Here is a 20,266-nt window from a genome sequence, read left to right as displayed (position 1 = left end):
GATGATTTCGGACCCAAGACGACACTCCAGTCCAGGGCTGAGGCTCTTCGGGGTCTAACTCCACCTCCGTGATCCCTTTAACTTCTCGTCCGAACAACAGGGAATAGGGGGTATAGCCAGTCACTCGATGTACCCTATTGTTATAGACCCAAACTAATTCAGAAGCATATTCGGGCCAACGGGCCGTCTTGTCACTCTCCAGAGTGTGCAACATCTGAATCAATGTCCGATTGAATCGTTCACAAGCCCCATTCCCTTGCGGGTGATACGGTGTGGTCCGGGATTTGTCAATTCCATAGAGGTGATGTAGTTCTTCCATGACTTTTCCCAAAAAACATGCTCACTGATCAGAATGTATTCGTTGAGGACAGCCGTATACTTGTATAAAGTTTTTACAAATTGCGGAGGCAGCTGACTCTGCGGTCTGATCCTGAGTGGGGGTGACCACAGCGAACCTGGTGAAATGATTTACCATAACGAGACAGTGTTCGAATCCCTGAAATGCGGGCCCAATGGTCAGATAATCCACCGTCAGGAGCTCAAGGGGCGCTGAGGTCACAATAGTCTGTGTTGTGGCTCGCTGAGCGGGTGGTTTGGCTAATTCACACAGGCGGCAGATCCGGCAAATTTCATCCACAACAGCCGGCAAGCGCGGGTGGTAAGCTTTCTGTTGCAGCCATTGCAAAGTTTTTTTTGTTCCAAAATGGGCCCCTTTTTCGTGAGCCTCCCGAGCCAGTATGTGAAGTTGGGCTTCTGGCGTAACCACCTGCCAAACCGTCATCGAGGTTGTTTGTGATGTTATTTTACGATACAATAATCCCTTTCGGGTAACCAACCTCTCCCATTGTCGCAGCATAAGCAACAGGTGTTGAGTCAAATTTTGCCGTTGAGAGTCAGTGGTTAATTGCCCATTGGCGACCAATGTCCTGAGAAGGCCAACCTCTTCGTCTTCTTGTTGCTGTTGTATCCACTTATCCCGGGATTGTTCCAGTATGCCCCTTGGGGTCTCAGAGGAAGGTATTTTTTTATTGTCAGTTGTGAGCACGGCAGCAGTGAGAGCGAACGGTATTTCCTCTCCTAATTCTTCGTCTCGATTCTGTCCTGGAGTTGTATGTCGAATCCTGGAGAGGTCGTCGGCATGGACATTCTCGGCCCCTCTTTTGTAGATAATCTTATAATTGTACTTTGCCATCCAGGCCACCCATCGCTGTTCCAGAGCCCCCAATTTGGCGTTTTCCAAATGAGTCAGCGGGTTGTTGTCAGTTCGCGCTACCACCTCGGAGCCCGCTAGGTACTCTGCGAATCTCTCTGTCATAGCCCACACCACTGTGAGGAGCTCGAGCTTAAAAGAGCTGTAATTGTCAGGGTTACGCTCGGAGTCATGGAGTGAGCGACTTCCATATGCGATCACCCTCTCCCGGCCTTCCTGAACCTGTGACAACACAGCCCCCAGCCCGTGAAGACTCCCATCGGTTTGCAAGATGAACGGTTGAGAGAAATCCGCATAAGCCAACACTGGGGCATCCGAAAGCGCAGCCTTGAGGTCTCGGAAGGCCTCTTCCTGAGGGTGTAGCCACTGGATTTTTCGCCCATTGGCCTCAGCGGGAGCCCCCTTCAGCAGGTCGTGCAGGGCTCGAGCTCGACATGCAAAATTCTTTACGAAGCGACGGCAATATCCGGCTAACCCCAGAAAAGCCCGCACATCTTTCACTGTCTCGGGGGTAGGCCATTCCTGGATAACAGCAACCTTCTCCCGGGATGGCCTCACACCCTCTGCCGAAACGACATGACCCAGAAACTCAATCTGAGAGCGAAATAGGTGGCATTTCTGAGGCTTCACCTTCAACCCGTACTTTTGCAACCGGCTGAGTACCTGTCCCAACCGCTTCAGGTGGTCCTCGAATGTGGCAGCATAGACAATGATGTCGTCCAGGTAGATCAACGTGGCTTCAAAACTGAGATCTCCCAGACATCGCTCCATCAATCGCTGAAAGGTCCCGGGGGCGTTGGCCAGCCCAAACGGCATCCGATTAAACTCAAACAGTCCCATGGGCAATATGAATGCCATCTTGACTCTATGTTCTTCTGACATGGGCACCTGCCAGTACCCACTGGCCAAGTCCAGGGTCGAAAAATATGTTGCCTTCTCCAAGGCGGACAGGAATTCTATGCGGGGCAGTGGATATGAGTCTTTAATAGTGCAAGCATTCAGTTTACGATAATCCACACAGAATCGTAGTGTACCATCTTTCTTCCGGACCAACACGATTGGGGCTGCCCAGGGGATTTGACTTTCCCGTATCACCCCTTTTCGCAGCATTTGGGCCAGCAAAGTTTTCACCTCTTGATAGAGTTGTGGCGGAATGTGTTGATATCGTTCCCGGATAGGGGCCGCTCCTGCTGTGGGGATTTCATGAGTGATGGCGGTGGTACACCCAAAATCGTCCTCATGACTAGCAAATACTTCATGGTACTGTCCAAGCAATGTTTTTATCTGTGAGAGTTGGGCTGCAGTTAATCCAGAAAGCTTGGCCCGCATCTGCTCCAAAATATTTCGGCCCTTCTCTTGTGCCGAGACTTCGTGGGCCTGCAAGGCTCGTATTGTTACTTCCGAAGGATCCTCGGAGTGTACTCATAATTGAACTGCAGGAGCTGGCAGCACTTCTAAAGGCCTTACTAGTTTGGCCAGTACAGTCCGTACTTTCAGAACGGTGTCTCGGTCTTCAAGGTTAACGCAGCGTACCAGGACGGTTCCTTTTTGCACTGTAGCCAGGGAACAGGCTACCAATATGCCAGGAGGTAAGCGCTCTGAGTGACACGGCTCCACCTGCACCTCCACGCCCTCCAAAGGTAATGGGGCTCGAATTGGCAGGGTCACCACTGTCTGTCCAGGAGGTAGCACAAGCAGGGGAGCCGCTGACGCGATGACCTTGACCAGAGCCTCGCCCTCCCGGCAGTACTGATGCACCCGCGCACCTCGCACCAGCTGCTGGAATACCTGTCCCTGAGCTGTGCGAGAACCCCACTGCTTCAGGATCTTCTGTGTGGGATCATGTAGTAGTAAGTGGCCGAACTCTCGTAAAATATTCATGCCTAGGGTGATGGGGTGCCATTGATCAGCTTCTCCTTGAGTTAGCACCACCCCTCTGTGACCAAGGGATTTGCCGCACAACGTCACCTGCACCCACACTACCCCGGCAATTGGTTGGCGGCTATTAGCCTAATCATGGGCCCCCACTGGGGTCTTGCTGCCTCTGGGAAGTTTTGTTGAAAGTACGTTGCAGGCATGGTGGTTACCTGTGACCCCGTGTCTACCAGACACCGGACGGCCCAGCCCACCACTTCTGCCCAAACCACCGGACACTTTGCTGCCAAATCTTCGGGACTTCCACCACCCCTAGTTGTGGTTTTCGGCTCCGAGCGGCGTCCCCCCAGCACGGAGCCCTTTAGTTTAATGGCCGCCGGGGTGGGTATCTCCCACGCCGCGGACACTCTCAGGCAAAGTGGCCTGGTTCTCCACACTCAAAACACCGGGCCTGGGTAGACTGACCACCCCGCGGGGAGCGTGATCCCCAGGAGCCGGGGTTAAAGATAGGTCGTCCTGTCCCGGTCTCAGTTCTTCTCTTTACTTCAGCCAACTCGCCCTTAATATTTTTCAGCTCTTGCTTCATCTCCTCCACCCATTGAGGCTCCTTGACTACATTCGCGGAGGCCTCCACAACTCAGACTTTCCCCACGGGGACCGCCATCCCCTGCTCCTGCTCTCGAGCACGTGCCTGGCCTCCCACCTCTGTAAAGTCTGTTATGAATGAGTCACCGAGGAGGAAAAAACAAATAGCAAGCTAAGCCCAGAAAAACGGAGAGGTTGGTAACTAGCGGATTGCAGACCCCTGATCCTATCCACAACAACTAGCAGTAGTCGTGGAGCGTGCCTACGGTGGTCCTAGACACCTCGTCACGGCCGGAGAACTAAATAAGCCTAAAGACAGGCGCTGAAGAAACGATGCCGGTGGGGCGCAACAGGCGCTGAAGAAACGATGCCGGTGGGGCGCAACAGGCCCTGAAGAAACGATGCCGGTGGGACACAACAGGCCCTGAAGAAACGATGCCGGTGGGGCGAAACAGACCCTGAAGAAACGATGCTGGTGGGGCGCAACAGGCCCTGAAGAAACGATGTCGGTGGGGTGCGGTAATGACGCAGTTCCCCAAATGACCAGTAGCTGTCCTCTGATAAGGGTCCCTCCACAGCCAGGAAATGGGTCTCTAAGGACGCCTAGGACGAGGTGGTGTCCCCTTAAACCGGTGATGACACGGTCGCTGCGGTGGGAGAAGGCTGAGGGGCAGTGTCCAGGCCTCTGTGGCCGCTTTATGTGTAGTCACAGCCGCAACCTGAGGTAAGGGATCTGTCTCACAAAGGCGGGGGGCGGCGGGCGTGGCTCTCTGCGAACGGGGGCAGGAAGCGGCCTCCGGTAAAAGTCTCTCACATCTCCCTTCTCGGTGAGTGCGCAGTATCCTCCTCACAGAACTAAATAAGCCTAAAGAAAGAAAGGGAAAATCTAAACTGCCCCAGAGCAGACCCCAAAACAATAGACAGCCCCCAACATGTATTGTCGGTGAAACAAGATGAAAACACAGACACAGGTAGAAAGATAGACTGAGCAAACAATGGGGCCCTCGCTAACTAGAAAGGACAGGAAAGAAAAGCTGCTGTCTGCAATCACGCAAAAAACCCTGCCAAAAAGAATGTCCAACACGTCTGATAGAAAAAGGCCCTGAAGTTGCTAGACTTCAAAACACTATATCAGCACTCAGGTATATTCTGAAGACAGAGCAAAATAGATCAACTGATCAGAGACAAAATGGGGATTCAGCCCAGTCCCAGCCAGGGCTGGCTGAACACAAAAACTAAGTAAACCAGACAAAAACTCATATGAACAATAGCAGAGAAAACTTAGCTTTAGGAAGGCAGGAACCAAACTGGAAACCAGGAGCCACAGTCAGGAATAATCACCAGCAAGAAACTAGGGAGTCGGCTGCCTTAAATCCAATAAGAAACTCCTGATGTCCAATCGCAGTCCTCCTCCTCAGGTGGCCGGTCTATGCCATTTAGATCAGCTTCATTACTTCCCTTCACCAACAGAGGGAGTCCAGATAGAGAACTCACTACTCCTTTGTCAGCACAGCCAGCTCCATAACCCTCACCAGAAGCCAGAGGCAAACCCGAAAATGAGCTCACAACAAAAGTCTATTCGGGGATTCATTCTGATCTGCTCCCGCAGTGCCTGTTTGACTAATGGATCTCGCAAACCAGTCACCAGTAGGTCACGTAGGGTAATGTCAACAGGTCCTACCCATACCCCGTCCTTTCTTTCTATAGCCGTATTCAATTCCTGGAGGACATTCATATACTCTGTGATCGTCTCCCCCTCTACCTGCATCCGACTAAACAAACGGGTTCTTAACTCTCCCACATTAGTAGGGTCCCCATGGGTCTGTTCTACTATCTGTAACACTTTTTCAAAAGTGTTTCGGTGCCCCGGAGGTTTCAACATCACTGACCTCCGCACCTCCCCGTCGAGTGCCATGAGTGCCACCTCGGCTTCCAGATCAGGGGTCATTGGGTGCATCCGAAAGAGCCCCCGCATCCGCTCTGTCCAGCTCCATAACATAGTATTGGAGCCGGAAAATCTAGGCAGGTTGTTCAGCATGGCTCCCAATGAAATGCTGGAGCGGGTACCCTCATTATTTATAGAGTTGACAGCTCCACCGTGATCGGGGGCACCACTGTCTGCGCTCGGAGACTGCATCCTGCCGACTATGCCAAGTGTAGTGACCAGCAGATTCTCAGGATGCAGTGACTAGACACGAGACAGTGTATAATTTGTATAATCAACTTTTATGAATTGGAGCCACTAGGGCTATGCTGAACAAGCAGACAGGGGTAAACACAAATCTGTCCTCGCAGGGACTCAATAAAATAAACAATACTTTCTAAGGAAACTGGAAGTACCCCGGCTTGTCCGGGTTTAGAAAGCTGAACGTGGTCAAACTATGGTAATTATGGCTATCGTCCACTTATCCTTCCTTGCGTCACTCGGGATCGCAGATGAGTCCGCTTAGAGATCGTTGACGCGGCTGTCTTGACGCCTCGATATCCTGGGAAGGTTTGGGCTCCACAGGCCCTGAAGAAATGATGCCGGTGGGGCTCCACAGGCCCTGAAGAAACGATGACGGTGGGGCGCAACAGGCCTTGAAGAAACGATGACGGCGGGGTGCAACAGGCCCTGAAGAAACGATGCCGGTGGGGCGCAACAGGCCCTGAAGAAGCGATGTCGGTGGGGCGCAACAGGCCCTGAAGAAACGATGCCGGTGGGGTGCAACAGGCCCTGAAGAAACAATGCCGGTGGGGCGCAACAGGCCCTGAAGAAACGATGTCGGTGGGGCGCAACAGGCCCTGAAGAAACAATGTCGGTGGGGCGCGGTAATGACGCAGTTCCCCAAATGACCAGTAGCTGTCCTCTGATAAGGGTCCCTCCACAGCCGGGAAATGGGCCTCTAAGGACGCCTAGGACGAGGTGGTGTCCCCTGAGGCTGGTGATGACAGGGTCGCCGCGGTGCGAGAAGGCCGGGGGGCAGTGTCCAGGCCTCTGTGGCCGTTTTACGTGTAGTCACAGCCGCAACCTGAGGTAAGGGATCTGTCTCACAAAGGCGGGGGCGGCGGGCGTGGCTCTCTGCGAACGGGGGCGGGAAGCGGCCTCCGGTAAAAGTCTCTCACGTCTCCCTTCTCGATGAGTGCGCAGTATCCTTCTCGCAGGCTCCTGTTGGTATCCCTCCAAGTCACCCGGCTTCCTGCCTCCTGTCACACTCTCTCCCAACTGCCACTTCAGTGCGCCCCCTGCTCCTTTTATCCTTGCCCCGCCCCCCTGTTTCCCTGACAATTTCAGTCAAGTCTCTCCCTTTACTGTCCTCCCAGTATCGTTCCCTCAGGAACCCTGATGACGGTCCCCTGGGTACCTGCCCAGTCACTGTCTGGGAGTCCTCCTCCCCACAATGTAACCATACTAGTGAATTTTTCCACATTTTATCGTGTAACACCCACAAACTTAAATGTATTTTATAGAGATTTTATGTGATATACCGACACAAAATAGCAAGTATTTGTGAAGTGTAAAAGAGATTATACATGGTTTTCTACAGCCCCCTGTAGTCTGATACCCCTAAATAAAATCCTGAGTGGCAATTTGCTTCCAGAAGTCACAGAATGAGTAAACTGAGTCCACTTGTGTGTAAATTATTCTCAGTATAACTACAGCTGTTCTGTGAAGGTCTCAGAGGTTTGTTTCAGATCATTAGGGCTCAAACAGCATAATGAAAACCATGCAACATACCACACAGGTCAGGAATAAAGTTGTTGAGAAGAGTAAGGCTTGGGTCACACTGCGTTAATGCAGCCCGTTCAATGCATAGCGTTGACGGGCTGCGTTAACGCTATAGCTTAACGCGATCGCGTTATGCTATACTGCTAGCGCAGATGATTCATCTGCATGCCTCCCCCTCCATGTGATTGTATGCATGGCTCTCCTGTCCCTGTCATTGTATGCATGCAATGCCGCGGTGTAACGCAGTCTGTTACGGACTGCCATAACGCAGTGTGACCCCAGCCTAAAGCAGAGTTAGGTTATAAAAAAAAATAGCCCAAGCTCTGAACATCTCATGGAACACTGTTCAATCCATCATCAAAAATGGAATGCGTATGGCACAACTGCAAACCTACCAAGGGCCGTTCACCTAAACTTTTGAGATGGCAAGCAAGGAAAGGACTAATTAGGGAATTAGCCAAGAGGCGTATAGTCACTCTGGAGGAGCTGCAGAGATCCTCAACTCAGGTGGGAGAATCTGTCGCCCCCTGACAATTTTGATCTATTACTATGGGCATACAGGTAATAGAATGGTTAGGCCGGGGTTAGACTTGCTAGAGCAATGCGAGAAACTCGCATCAATACCTGACACTGCTGCCAGCACTTGGGACCAGAGTGTGTGGCTGCATAGAAATACTGTATATGCAGCTGCACACTCCGGTCCGAGTGCCGGCAGCAGTGCCAGGTATTGATGCGCGAGTTTCACGCATTGCACATGCAAGTGTGATACTGGCCTTAAACCAGTATTATCTGTATGCCTCATAGCTGCAGTCTAGATCTTGAGAAATTCATTTAGAATGTTATATGTTAATAATTTCTTCCAGGCTTCAGGGTGTGCAATGCCTGGAAGATATCACTGCCTCCTGACTTCATTACAATGGTATCCCCCTCCTATCAGCATCACACTGACCTGTTTCGGCGCTGTAATCCAGCGCCTGCACTATGCACGCGCACGCTTACGCGAACCCGGTCGGCCCTCCTATGGGCAGTGTCTGCATTGAACTTCTGCGCAAGCGCTGGTGAGTCTCAGCCACTGCGATTACCATGGTGCTTGGATGTGCTCATTATATGAGTAATGGGCGACGCTCTATGTAAAACTCTGATCCTCGCCCCTCATTTTTGGCGCCTGTTACACAGCCAATAAGCATGCAAGGATTGCCTGTGCATGGCTGTAATGCCATAGCCATCTTGGTTTTGGCATTTCTGTTATTGGCTGGCTGGCTGACATCATCAGGGCTTATAAAAGAACACGTGCCTCCAGGTTCAGCACACTGACGCCATTGCACAGCTCTGTGACACTTGGTATTGGAGGAAGAGAGTGCTTGTCAAGGTCTGTGTGCACAGTATAAGGAATTAAAGGCCTGCAGACTTCATACTAGTGCTGAAGCTGATCCATCATACTTCTAAGGGCTTCGGCCATGTGCACATGTTGCAGTATTCCCGCGGAAATTTCCGCTGGAATTCCTGAATTCCATTCCGTGGGAAATATGTGAGCAAATTGCATTTTAATTTCCGCCTATTTCCCGTGGAAAAACTAGCGATTTGCAAGCGTAATTAGCTTGCAGAATGCCAGTAGCTTGGAGGACTCCCATTCAAAATAAAACATAATCTTTAATAATTCATTAAAACCTGAGACATCACAAAAACAACACATAAACAGACATAATAGTGCTCGTGCGTATCAGTGGTCATTTAAAAAATGGTTCAGTGTCACCATTACTCATGGACATAGACGCTCCGGCGTATTTTTCAGAGGTCCCCTGCCGGGTATTCGGGTCCATGTAGCAGCACAAGACAGCATGTGGAAAAGGAGGTTAAAGGGTTACAGTTGTGCAGTTTTCCCTATCCTCCCTGTCGTGCCCAGGTATTACTCCTGCCCTTACAAGGACAGGCCCCAAATGGACCCTATAGTGTCACCCCCAGTCGTCAGAAGGGGTATTTGCTCCCTACGCGTTTCCTACCCAATAACGGGGATTCATCAGGGAAGTTATACAAATAGATATAAGGGGGTTTAAATATTTTTGTCCATAAAGAAAAAGAGAAGGCCCCGCAATGGCTGGGTGCCTCATCTAGCAGAGTGACTGTCCATATCACTGCCAAAAAGTAACTTTTTGGCAGTGATATCGACGGTCACTCTGCTAGTTGAGGCACTCAGCCATTGCGGGGCCTTCTCTTTTTCTTTATGGACAAATATATTTAAACGTCCTTATATCTATTTGTATAACTCCCCTGATGAATCCCCGTTATTGTGGAGGAAACGTGTAGGGAGCAAATACCCCTTCTGACGACTGGGGGTGACACTATAGGGTCCATTTGGGGCCTGTCCTTGTAAGGGCAGGAGTAATACCTGGGCACGACAGGGAGGATAGGGAAAACTGCACACCTGCAACCCTTTAACCTCCTTTTCCACACGCTGTCTTGTGCTGCTATATGGACCCGAATACCCGGCAGGGGACCTCTGAAAAATACGCCAGGGCGTCTATGTCCATGAGTAATGGTGAGACCGAACCATATTTTAAATGAGCACTGATACGCACGAGCACTATTATGTCTGTTTATGTGTTGTTTTTGTGATGTCTTAGGTTTTAATGAATTATTAAAGGTTATGTTTTATTTTGAATGGGAATCCTCCATGCTACTGACATTTAACCCCTGAGGGTTGTACATGTGGTATTAAGCATTCTTTGCCACAGCTGATCTTAGCTTGCAGAATGCTATCGTTTTCTAAGTGATCTGGAGCATCGCTTGGCAAGCTGATTGACAGGTTGGTCACACTCGTCAAACATGGTGTTTGACAACTGTGACCAACTTTTTACTATGAGGCTGCCTATGCAGCATCAGCAGTAAAAAGATCTAATGTTAAAAATAATAATAAAAAAAAAAATGGTGTTTTTCTCACCTTCCGGCGTCCCGCACAGCGTTCCCGATCATCGCGATGCTCCCATTCCCAGCGATGCCTTGCAAGACCTTTGATGACGTAGCGGTCTCGCGATACTGTAGGTCATCACAGGTCCTTGCCGCAAAGCATTACTGGGAACGGGAGTTGGCGGGAGCATCGGTAAGGCTGCGCGGGACGCCGGAAGGAGAATATAACCCGATTTTTATTTTAATTCTATTTTTTACAGGGATATGGTACCCACAGCCTGGAGGAGAGTCTCCTCTCCTCCACCCCCTGGGTACCATCGGCAAATGTTCTGCTTACTTTTCGCATAGTGGGCACAGCCACATGCGGAAAGTAAGCAGAACAATGCATTCCTATGTAGGCGGAATCGCCGCGATTCCGCAAAATTAATGAGCATGCTGCGTATTTTTCCACAATGCGATTACGCCACGGAAAAATCCGCAGCATTAGCACAGCATTGCGGAATATATATAAAAACTTCCTTCTCACCCCCCAATGGGGGGTGGTCTTTTTTTGAGTTTGAGCTTTTCTGGACAAAGAGTTCAGATGTTGCTCCTGGGATCTGTTGCAGCCATTTTCCCAACTTTGAGGTCACTGCTCCAAGTGCTCCTATCACCACTGGATTCACTGTTGCCTTCACCTTACACATCTTCTCCAGTTCTCCTTTGAGGCCCTGGTATTTCTCCAGCTTCTCATATTCCTTCTTTCTGATCTTGCTGTCACTTAGCACTGCCACATCTATTATCATTGCTGTCTTCTGATCCTTGTCTGCTATCACAATGTCTGGTTGGTTAGCCAACACCTGCTTATCTGTCTGGATCTTGAAGTCCCACAGGATTTTTGCCTTTTTATTCTCCACCACTTTTTCTGGGATCTCCCACCTGGACTTAGGGGGATTTAGCCCATATGCTGTTCAGATATTCCTGTATACAATTCCAGCTACTTGGTTGTGGTGTTTCGTATACGCTGTTCCTGCTTGCATTTTGCATCCTGCCGCTATGTGTTGTACTTTTTCTGAGGTTTCTTTGCATAGTCTGCACCTTGGGTCTTGTCTTGTGTGGTGGATTTCTGCTTCTATGGATCTGGTACATAGTGCTTGCTCTTGTGCCACTATGATTAGTGCCTCTGTGCTGTCTCGGAGTTCAGCTTTCTCTAACCATTGGTAGGATTTCTCCATGTCAACCACCTCTGTTTTCTGTCGATGGCACATCCGATGCATCAGCTTGTTTTGCCATGTCGCTTCATGTTCCTGTTCTTCCTTTCAGATCTATTGTTGTTGCTGCCTTAGGCTTTCTCTCAGCATCGTATCTTTTGGTGCCATTATACTGATGTATTCCTGGATACTCCTTGTTTCATCCGTGATGATGGCTTGGATGGTTATCAAGCCTCAACCACCTTCCTTTCTGTTGGTATACAATCTTTGGGTGCTAGACTTAGGGTGGAGACCTCCATGCATTGTGAGGAGTTTTCGTGTCTACACATCTGCAGCTTCCATCTCTTCTTTTGGCCAGCACACTATGCCAGTAGGGTATCTGATAATTGGCAGGGCATATGTATTGATGGCGCAGATTTTATTCTCCCCATGGAACTGGCTCTTCAGGGCCTGTTTTACCCTTTGATGGTATTTGGATGTTGCTGCTTCCACTGCCTCCTCTTCATGGTTACCGTATCCCAGTGGGACGCCGAGGTACTTGTAGCATGTCTGTACATCTGCTGTGTTCCCTGATGGAAATTTCTGTCATGATCCATTTTTGGATCTGTGTCAGTTTGGGCTGCTCACATATAAACTTTTTCCTTTCAGGCCATCGGGGTTAATATTAGTTTTTCCCATGGTGGCCCCTGGTGTTACTACATGTTTAGTTAGTCTGCGTGTGCTGGTGGTGACCACTCCCACCTTCCTATATAAGGTCACCTGGTGCATCAGCTGACTGTTGGTTATGACAGGTCTTTTTTGGATGCCAACCGTGGTGAAGACTGGAGCTACCTGGTGCAGTGGTGGTTCAGCTTATTGGGAGCAGTGGTGGTTCTGCTGAAGAGAGGAGCTTTCTGGAGCAGTGGTGATTCTGCTGAAAGCTGAGTTCAGGAGCCTTACTCTGCTGCACGGTGCATTGGCGGCAGAGAAAGATAAGTGTTGTTTTGTTTAACCCTGTCTGTCGTATCTCCCCTTGGTGTTTTATTAGTGCAGCGGTGGGACCAGTGTCTGTACTTACCAATTCCCTAGTGAGGGATAGGTGCAGTGTAAGTGAGGGACAAGGTATCCTGCTCGGCAACAGGTTGGAAGAACCTGTATAGGGACATCAGGTTAGTCCAGGACTCAGCCGCAGAGTGCAGGAGGTGTCTCTTTCCCCGTTCCCTATAGCAGGGCCCACCATTGTAATTGTTTCCCCGGTGTCCCCTTGTTTGTCTTGTTTAGTGACCGACTGGTCTGCGGGTCGTGCCACGCAGGGCCAGTCACATATCGTGACAATTTCACTCCATCAGTCTTGACTATCTTGCCTCTCTTTATAACCAACCAGCCGCACTTCTCCAGTCCGAAGGACATCCCGATGTCTTCGCTGTAGATCCTTGTCAGATGGATCAGTGAATTGATGTCTCGTTCATTTTTCTCAAACAGCTGGATGTCATCCATGTAGAGGAGGTGGCTGATGGTGCTTCCACTCTTGATCTTGTATCCATAGCCAGACTCTGTAATTATCTGACTAAGGGGGTTCAAGCCTATGCAGAACAGCAATAGGGACAGTGCATCACGTTGGTATATGCTGCATTTGATGGTCACTTGTGCTAGTTGTCTTGCGTTCACTTCCAATGTTGTTCTCCATAGCCCAATTGAGTTTCTAAGGAAGGTTCTTAATTTCCTGTTGACATTGTAGAGAGCCAAGCATTCACAGATCCGTGTGTGGCATTGAATTATAGGCTTTGCTGTAGTCAATCCAGGCTGTGCTGAGATTGGTCTGTCTGGATCTTGAGTCTTGAGTGACTGCTCTATCTACTAAGAGCTGGTGCTTAGAGCCTATGGTGTTGGTCCCAATGCCTTTCTGAGCTGAATTCATGTACTGGTTCATATGGTTCTGTAGCTTGATTGTTATGATGCCTGACAGGAGTTTCCATGTTGTTGTAAGGCAGGTTATTGGGTGGTAGTTGGATAGAACTGTTCCTTTGCAAGGATCCTTCATGATCAGCATTGTTCTTCCTTGTGTTAGCCATGCAGGGTGGTGACCTGCTTCTAGCAATTGGTTCATCGGCTTTGCCATGCGTTCATGTACCGCTGTTAATTTTTTTAACCAGTACGTGTGGATCATGTCTGAGCCAAGTGCAGTCTAGCTCTTCATGTTCTTGACCCGCTGTTGGATGTCTGCTTCTGTAATGGTGACTGGTTCTTGCTCTAGGTGGTTGCTGTGTTTCATTCTCAGATCCTGCGACCACATTGCACTGGTGTTGTGTGTTTTTTCCTTCTTCCATATGTTCCTCCAGTATTGTTCAGACTCTGCTATTGGTGGAGTTGCTGCCTTTGTGCTGTTACTCTGTAGTTTTGAGTACACCTTGGATGGAGAACAGGGCATTTATCTTCTTGGCCTCAGCTTCTCTAGTGTATCTCCCTAGTCTTTCAACGAGTGCTGTGAGCCATTGCTTAGCAGTCTCTATGTTGGGGTTGGGGTCAGGCTTCAGTTGGGGTCAGGCCTTTGTACTTGTCCATCTTGGTCTTATTCTTGATCTTTACACCCTTCTGTATTTTTGTTAGTTGGCTAACTTCCCTTTGTGTCACCTTGATCTTTGTCTCCAGTAGTGATGAGCGAGTATACTCGTTGCTTGGGTTTTCCCGAGCATGCGCCCTCCGAGTATTTGGGCGTACTCTGAGATTTAGTTTGTGATGACGCAGCTGCATGATTTGCGGCTGCTAGACAGCCTGAATACATGTGGGGAATGCCTGTTTGTTAGGGAACACCCACATGTATTCAGGCTGTCTAGCAGCCACAAATCATGCAGCTGCGTCGACACAAAATAAATCTCAGAGCACCCCCATATACACGGAGAACATTTGTTAAAAACTTGATTGGTATAATATATTGCTCATTAATAGACTTTTACATATTCTTGAGTAGATTTCATTGTCATTTAAGCTTCAAATTTTATCCGTATTTTGTTGGTAATTTGAATATTTACGCTGCCTCCCAGACCTCTTTGTAGAGTCTGCCAGAAAAAAACTTGGCTTTCCCATTGACTCCCACTATACTTGTTACTAGAAATGAGCATGCGAGTATTAGGAATTGCCCCCTTCGAACAATGAGCACCTGAGCATTTTAGTGCTCACTCCTCTCTATTTCTTAGAGCTCTAACCTTCTAACAGCCTTTGTACCTAAACTGTCATATGGATGATTAAAGAAGTTTTTCCATGTGAAGTGCTTTCTCTAATTCCAAATGTGAAGTCACCCCTATGCATCAGGATTTCCACCTGGTGGCTGAGCGCAAAAACTGTACAGTTAAAGGTGTTTTCCAGTATCAGAAAACCTCTGTTCCTCTGCTGCAGTTTGTTGTAAAAAAAACCCCTGGGTCCAGCGTTGACTCTCCACCGGTTCTTCCAGTGTCCGTTCTTATCTGCAGTGCTGACATTACGTCAACATCACTGCAGCCAACGAGTGACCTCAGTGACTCGTGCCATCTACTTAAGCAGAGAGTTTTAACCTCAGTTATTGGTTCCAGAGCTGTTGATGTGATGTCATTACTGCAGACAATAGCAGACATGGGGAGCAGCGGCAAAGAGTCAGCGATGGACTCAGGGTGGCTGTGTAAAGAATAGTTTTCTGAAAATGGAAAACCCCTTTAATATTCACCACCTGTTGTATGTGTACATACAGAGGGTTTTTCTCATGAAGACATCATACGTCCTTGTGCCCTATTAGGACTCATGGATATCAGGCCAAAGTGATTGCCCCGCCCTTGATGAGCGGGAACAGAGTGTCGCTTTGTAAGGCTGATATCCCTCATGCCAAGTTAGTATCAGTTTTTCATGCATTTGTAAAACACGGGAATATACAAAAGAAAGGTGAAACATATGTCTCCTTATATTTTTCCTCCTATCTGGACTCACCACTAGCTTTGCTTTGAGTGTAGCTTCTAGGTAGTCCCATTATATGTGCAGCCCATAAGACTTACAGAGACCTGGAAAGAATATGATGACTGATGTGACATTATGATGAGGTATACAGACTACAAATATTATGTGTAAATCACATTATTACTGTTGCCTCCTGATAGTGCTCATGACAAATGGAGCAAATTGGGAAATTAGATTGTGAGGCCAACTGCACCTTAGGTCCGAGTCTGACTACAGCACTGTGGTTTACGTTGACCATATATACTGGGTAATTAATACAAACTGTCATATATATGAAAAGAAATGATCTTTTATCTTAGGGTTCATTGCCTATAATCTCCCCTTTTCTAGACTAAATATATTGCTACTGTAAAAATAGTGGCAGTCTGTTTTACTTCATCCCTAACATTAAACACTAATCCGGTAGATATTAAAATACGAAATGATCTCACGTTATATTGTTTCTAAATCTCCCACAGGCTGCCACATAATACCATCCAAATTCTGCTCAGAGGTCACGTAATGTCTGCTATTGTTCGGGGGAGTGTGTGTGTCAGAAATTAGCTAGATGACTTAACTTGTTGGAGGATCTGGTGTAGTGATACCCAGTCCTACCGCACAGCTGCCATGATCCCTGGCTATCATAGGTGGGATTCTTGCATAAGTGCACAGTATTTATGCCAGAACACTTCTCGGGGAATATTCCCATTCTGTATACATCCAAAGAGTTGAAGAGAACCATGTCTAATAGTAAAACATCCTTTATATTGTATACTACAAAGGCGAAATTGATGGCATGGGCTATTAAAGCATTTGATAAGACTTTAATCAAATATATACAAGCTTTAAGAAAATGTATGTGTAAGACATGTTTAGAGGGGGAAAAAGGCATTTTCTTTTCTTTGACATACTGAAATACGTAAGTTAAAAGATGGACAATCCAGACACAAAAACAAAAAAATGAAGGCAGTGATACTAACATGTACAGTATGCTGAAGTAATGCAAGGCTAAAGTTCCCTTGTACTAACCCATTATTGCAATTGCACAAGAGATAGGCCAAAAAATAAGGCAAAGTAACCTCCCGATCCAAAAGGAAAGCATATTTCTCTTACAGTTGCACTACTACAGAGTGGTACATAGGCACTTTTACCTTGAATTATTTGATTCACTTTGTTTATTCATTACCTTGTTTCTACTTATATGTCAGCTTTATTGTCTTGATTTTTTTATCTGCTTGGTTCACCCACTGTCCTGTATTTGTGACTGTGTTATTTTTTACATATGTTTTATAGCGTCAAGGTATAAAATTGTCTTTAATGTCCTCTAAAGACTGTATGCCCTGCACATATATTTTCTTGATGCTTATTGAGTATAATTATGTAGGGGGACATGTTAATCTACCAGGGTTAACATTTTCTGTGGGTGGTTTAAATATACCCCAAATTTTGCACAACTGCACAATGTGTAGGCTAACGTGCTACCTTGTTTTATTATACAGCTCTGGCAAAAATTAAGACACCACCACAACAACAAAACCCTGTCATGTACAGCCCATTCTCCAGACCTGAACCCCATTGAAAACCTCTGGAATGTAATCAAGAGGATGATGGATATTCACAAGCCATCAAACAAAGAAGAACTGCTTACATTTTTGCTCCAGAAGCAGTGTGAAAGACTGGTGGAAAACATGCCAAGACGCATGAAAGCTGTGATTAAAAATCATGGTTATGCCACAAAATATTGATTTCTGGACTCTTCCTGAGTTAAAACATTAGTATTGTTGTTTCTAAATGATTATGAACTTGTTTTCTTTGCATTATTTGAGGTCTGAAAGCACTGCGTTTTTTTTTTATTTTCACCATTTCTCCTTTTCAGAAAAAACAAACAAAATTTATTGCTTGGAAATTCGGAGACAGGTCAGATGTTTATAGACTAAAAGAACAATTTACATTTTACTCAAAAATATACCTAAAAAGAGAAAAATCAGACAAACTGAACATTTGGAAGTTGGCTCTTAATTTTTGCCAGAGGTGTATGTTGTTACAACCACTACCGTAATTAATACATTCTGGGTTGGCATGATCAGTCTTATCTTATGCCATACACAATCTCTGTTCTTTTTTTCTATAGAAGATAGAACAGGATGACCTTTGGACAATAATAACCCATTGATTTTCTTTGGCAGCAAAAAAAAGTGGTATCGAAGCTTGGAGTTGAACCCCCTGTAGCTGAAAATTTGTTTAGGATATTCTGAAAAATCTTTTCCTGTCTTAGTGGTCTATATTTTCTGCTATTAGTATTGCTCATGTAAAAGTTTTTGGAGAAGGTGGGCCAGATTACAAAGGATTTATAACTTTCCCAATGTCGAGTTTTTAACATATCCTTTTCAAGAGTTTTACATATAGGTTATTCTTAGTGATGTAATGGTGTCTTTGGATAGCGAGAAATGGCTGAAAGACACTGGTTCTATGTATCAATGTATCAATGTATACTTTTCTTTATATAGCATGCGCTGTATGATGACAAACAAGATTTCATGTATACATTTGTAATCTCTTTTTCATTATGTTACTGTAATATGTCATAAATGGTTATAATGAAGTGGATCATAAATGAAATTTTTTTTTTAGGAAAGAAAAAAAACTGAATATAGGGACTTGCATTGACAGGCAGTCATCAGCATGCCTAGAGACCAGTTCACACTTTAAATGCAGTTCTCTTTGCACTATGCCATAGATGACTTGCATATATAGTGTAATAATCATTTTAACTAGTAAATGCATTGCATAAATTACATGCAAAAGATCCTTAGTAAGAATTTATTCAGAAATACCATTGGCGCATTATTTCTGTGTACTCTACCTAGAAAAATTCAACCCCCCAAAATATCCATGTAAATCAAGCTTAAGGCCTCTTTCACACTTCAGTTTTTTACAATCAGTCACAATCCTCCAGGTTTTGAAAAAAACGGATCCTCAATTTTCTTTTGAGGATCCGTTTTTTTTCCCCATTGACTTCCATTAATGGCGGATTGTGACGGATTGCTGTCCGTTGCATCTGTTTTTTTTGAGGATCCGCCAAAAGTTGCTGTCCGTCACCATCCTCAAAGATTTCAAAATGGAGCTTGCAACGTTTTTTTCTCTGGCGGATCCTCCAGACACTCATTTAACCCGAAATTCTTTCTGGGTGCCGGACAAAAAAAAAAAAATTTCTCTCTCTCTCTTAATATCTGTCACATAGCATATTGCCTTGCCTGATTATACAGTGAAAGCATCATCGAAAGCAATACATGTGTAGCAATGGAGTTACAATTGTACCTTCAGGACATTGTTTCTTGAAGCAAAGAGCTTATGTGGCAAAACCACACATGAAAACAATAGATTCCATTGACATTGAAGCCATAGTCACAACCACATCCTTCCCCAGATAGAATTTAGTTCTAACCTTGCTGAACTAACTCCCCCATACTTTTTCACTGAATTCCTAGAGTTGGTCAGATCATATTGCTGTGATTTAAACAGTTGGCTTAAAATCAACCTTTAGCTCAGTCAGATCTTCCTAACCAAAAAAGGAATGGGAATTTTCTATTCCACTGGCAGGTAGGCATGTAACCCAACAAAAGAATAGAGACAATACAGACAATACTTGTGGAACGGGTTGACTTCACAAAGTCAGTCATTGGACCATTTGTAGTCTCTTAGATTACTAGACCCATTACCTTACCATATAGGCAAAATATATATCTTTAAGCTGCATTAATTACAATAAAAGAGACAAATTTGTAGAACACCATTAAAAATGAAAATATAACTTTTTTTTAATTAAATTAATATTAATCCATTTTCATGTTAACCACAATATTCTAATATGTGCTACTTAACAACGTGGTGTCTGATGCCAGGGATTTCTGCTTGCCATGTATGGGTCCTGCTTAGCTTTGACTCTTACTGTTGAGTGTGCCCACTTAGGATCTAAGCACAATAATGTCAATACTGGATCAACAGTCTTCTCAGGTGACTATAACTGATAAGGAGGTCTGATAATTTATCTCCTGGTATTGGCAACTGGTACGTGCGCAACTTGCCATCTTCAGTTCACATACCTCTAATATTAGAGTTCCCATAGGATAAATCAGTATATGTTAGTTACAAAGCAGATTTTGCTCTCCATATCTGGATGCAAACGGCTATAGGACAGGACACTGCTCACAGGTTTTACGATCTACAGTATATGCGGTAACATAAAATAGATAATTAGTAGCAAAAAGGGAAGATCTAATGCTCTTTTAAGTCTACTAACTTATTTCCATTACTTATGATGCGTGTATTGTTAAATGGTTAAGTTATATGATTTTGTGCGGACTAGAACTATTAGTGCAATAATGTCCAGGATTATACTCGAATATATACCTGTTTACACTTGTCTTCTGCTGCTTTTTTATCTGCTTCAGCTTGTTCTGCCCTATCTATGGCATTCTCCTTATCAAGCTTCAGCATCTGCATCTTCTTCTTAATTGCCTCCATCCTGGCTGGTGCTTGTAGCCTGGCTGCGGAGAAGAAAGGAGCAGGACCTGGCACGAAAGAAGATGGCTTGAACTGAACGGAGCACAGCTAGAGGAGGATAACCTTCAAGCAGCTCTAAACTCCTAAAGAACATCATTGGATGGTTTACTCCCCTGGGACACCACAAGACTTTCACTAACATCCTTTCCAAGGAGAGACTTGGACTCCTTTCAACATCAAAATCCACATCCCTCAACCAGTCACCTTATTTGGGATTGATTTTGCAGTAAAGGAAAAAAAGAAAAGATTTGGTTTCCATTTTTAACCTTCTGACAACAGCAAGTGTGCTGA

The 20,266-nt window shown here is 46.1% G+C and overlaps 1 protein-coding gene across 2 annotated transcripts in view; it reads right to left on the bottom strand.

Moving 5' to 3' along the window:
• Positions 1-19,976, bottom strand: part of TPM4 (tropomyosin 4) — a 156,895-nt gene extending 136,919 nt beyond the window's left edge. Inside the window, exon 1 of one of the 2 annotated variants that reach the window (XM_073546381.1) lies at positions 19,823-19,976. In XM_073546381.1, the coding sequence (XP_073402482.1) occupies positions 19,823-19,936 (114 nt within the window). In that variant the 5' untranslated portion in view covers positions 19,937-19,976. The remainder of the gene's footprint in view (positions 1-19,822) is intronic. The other variant, XM_073546352.1, reaches the window with a different exon arrangement.
• Between the last annotated feature and the right edge of the window lie 290 nt (positions 19,977-20,266).

The sequence above is a fragment of the Dendrobates tinctorius genome, unplaced genomic scaffold (genome assembly GCF_039654945.1).
Source record: "Dendrobates tinctorius isolate UK_male_01 unplaced genomic scaffold, ASM3965494v1 ptg000011l, whole genome shotgun sequence".
Taxonomy (NCBI): domain Eukaryota; kingdom Metazoa; phylum Chordata; class Amphibia; order Anura; family Dendrobatidae; genus Dendrobates; species Dendrobates tinctorius.
The sequence above is the reverse complement of the archived record's forward strand: the minus strand, read 5'-3'. Positions and strand labels throughout refer to the sequence as shown.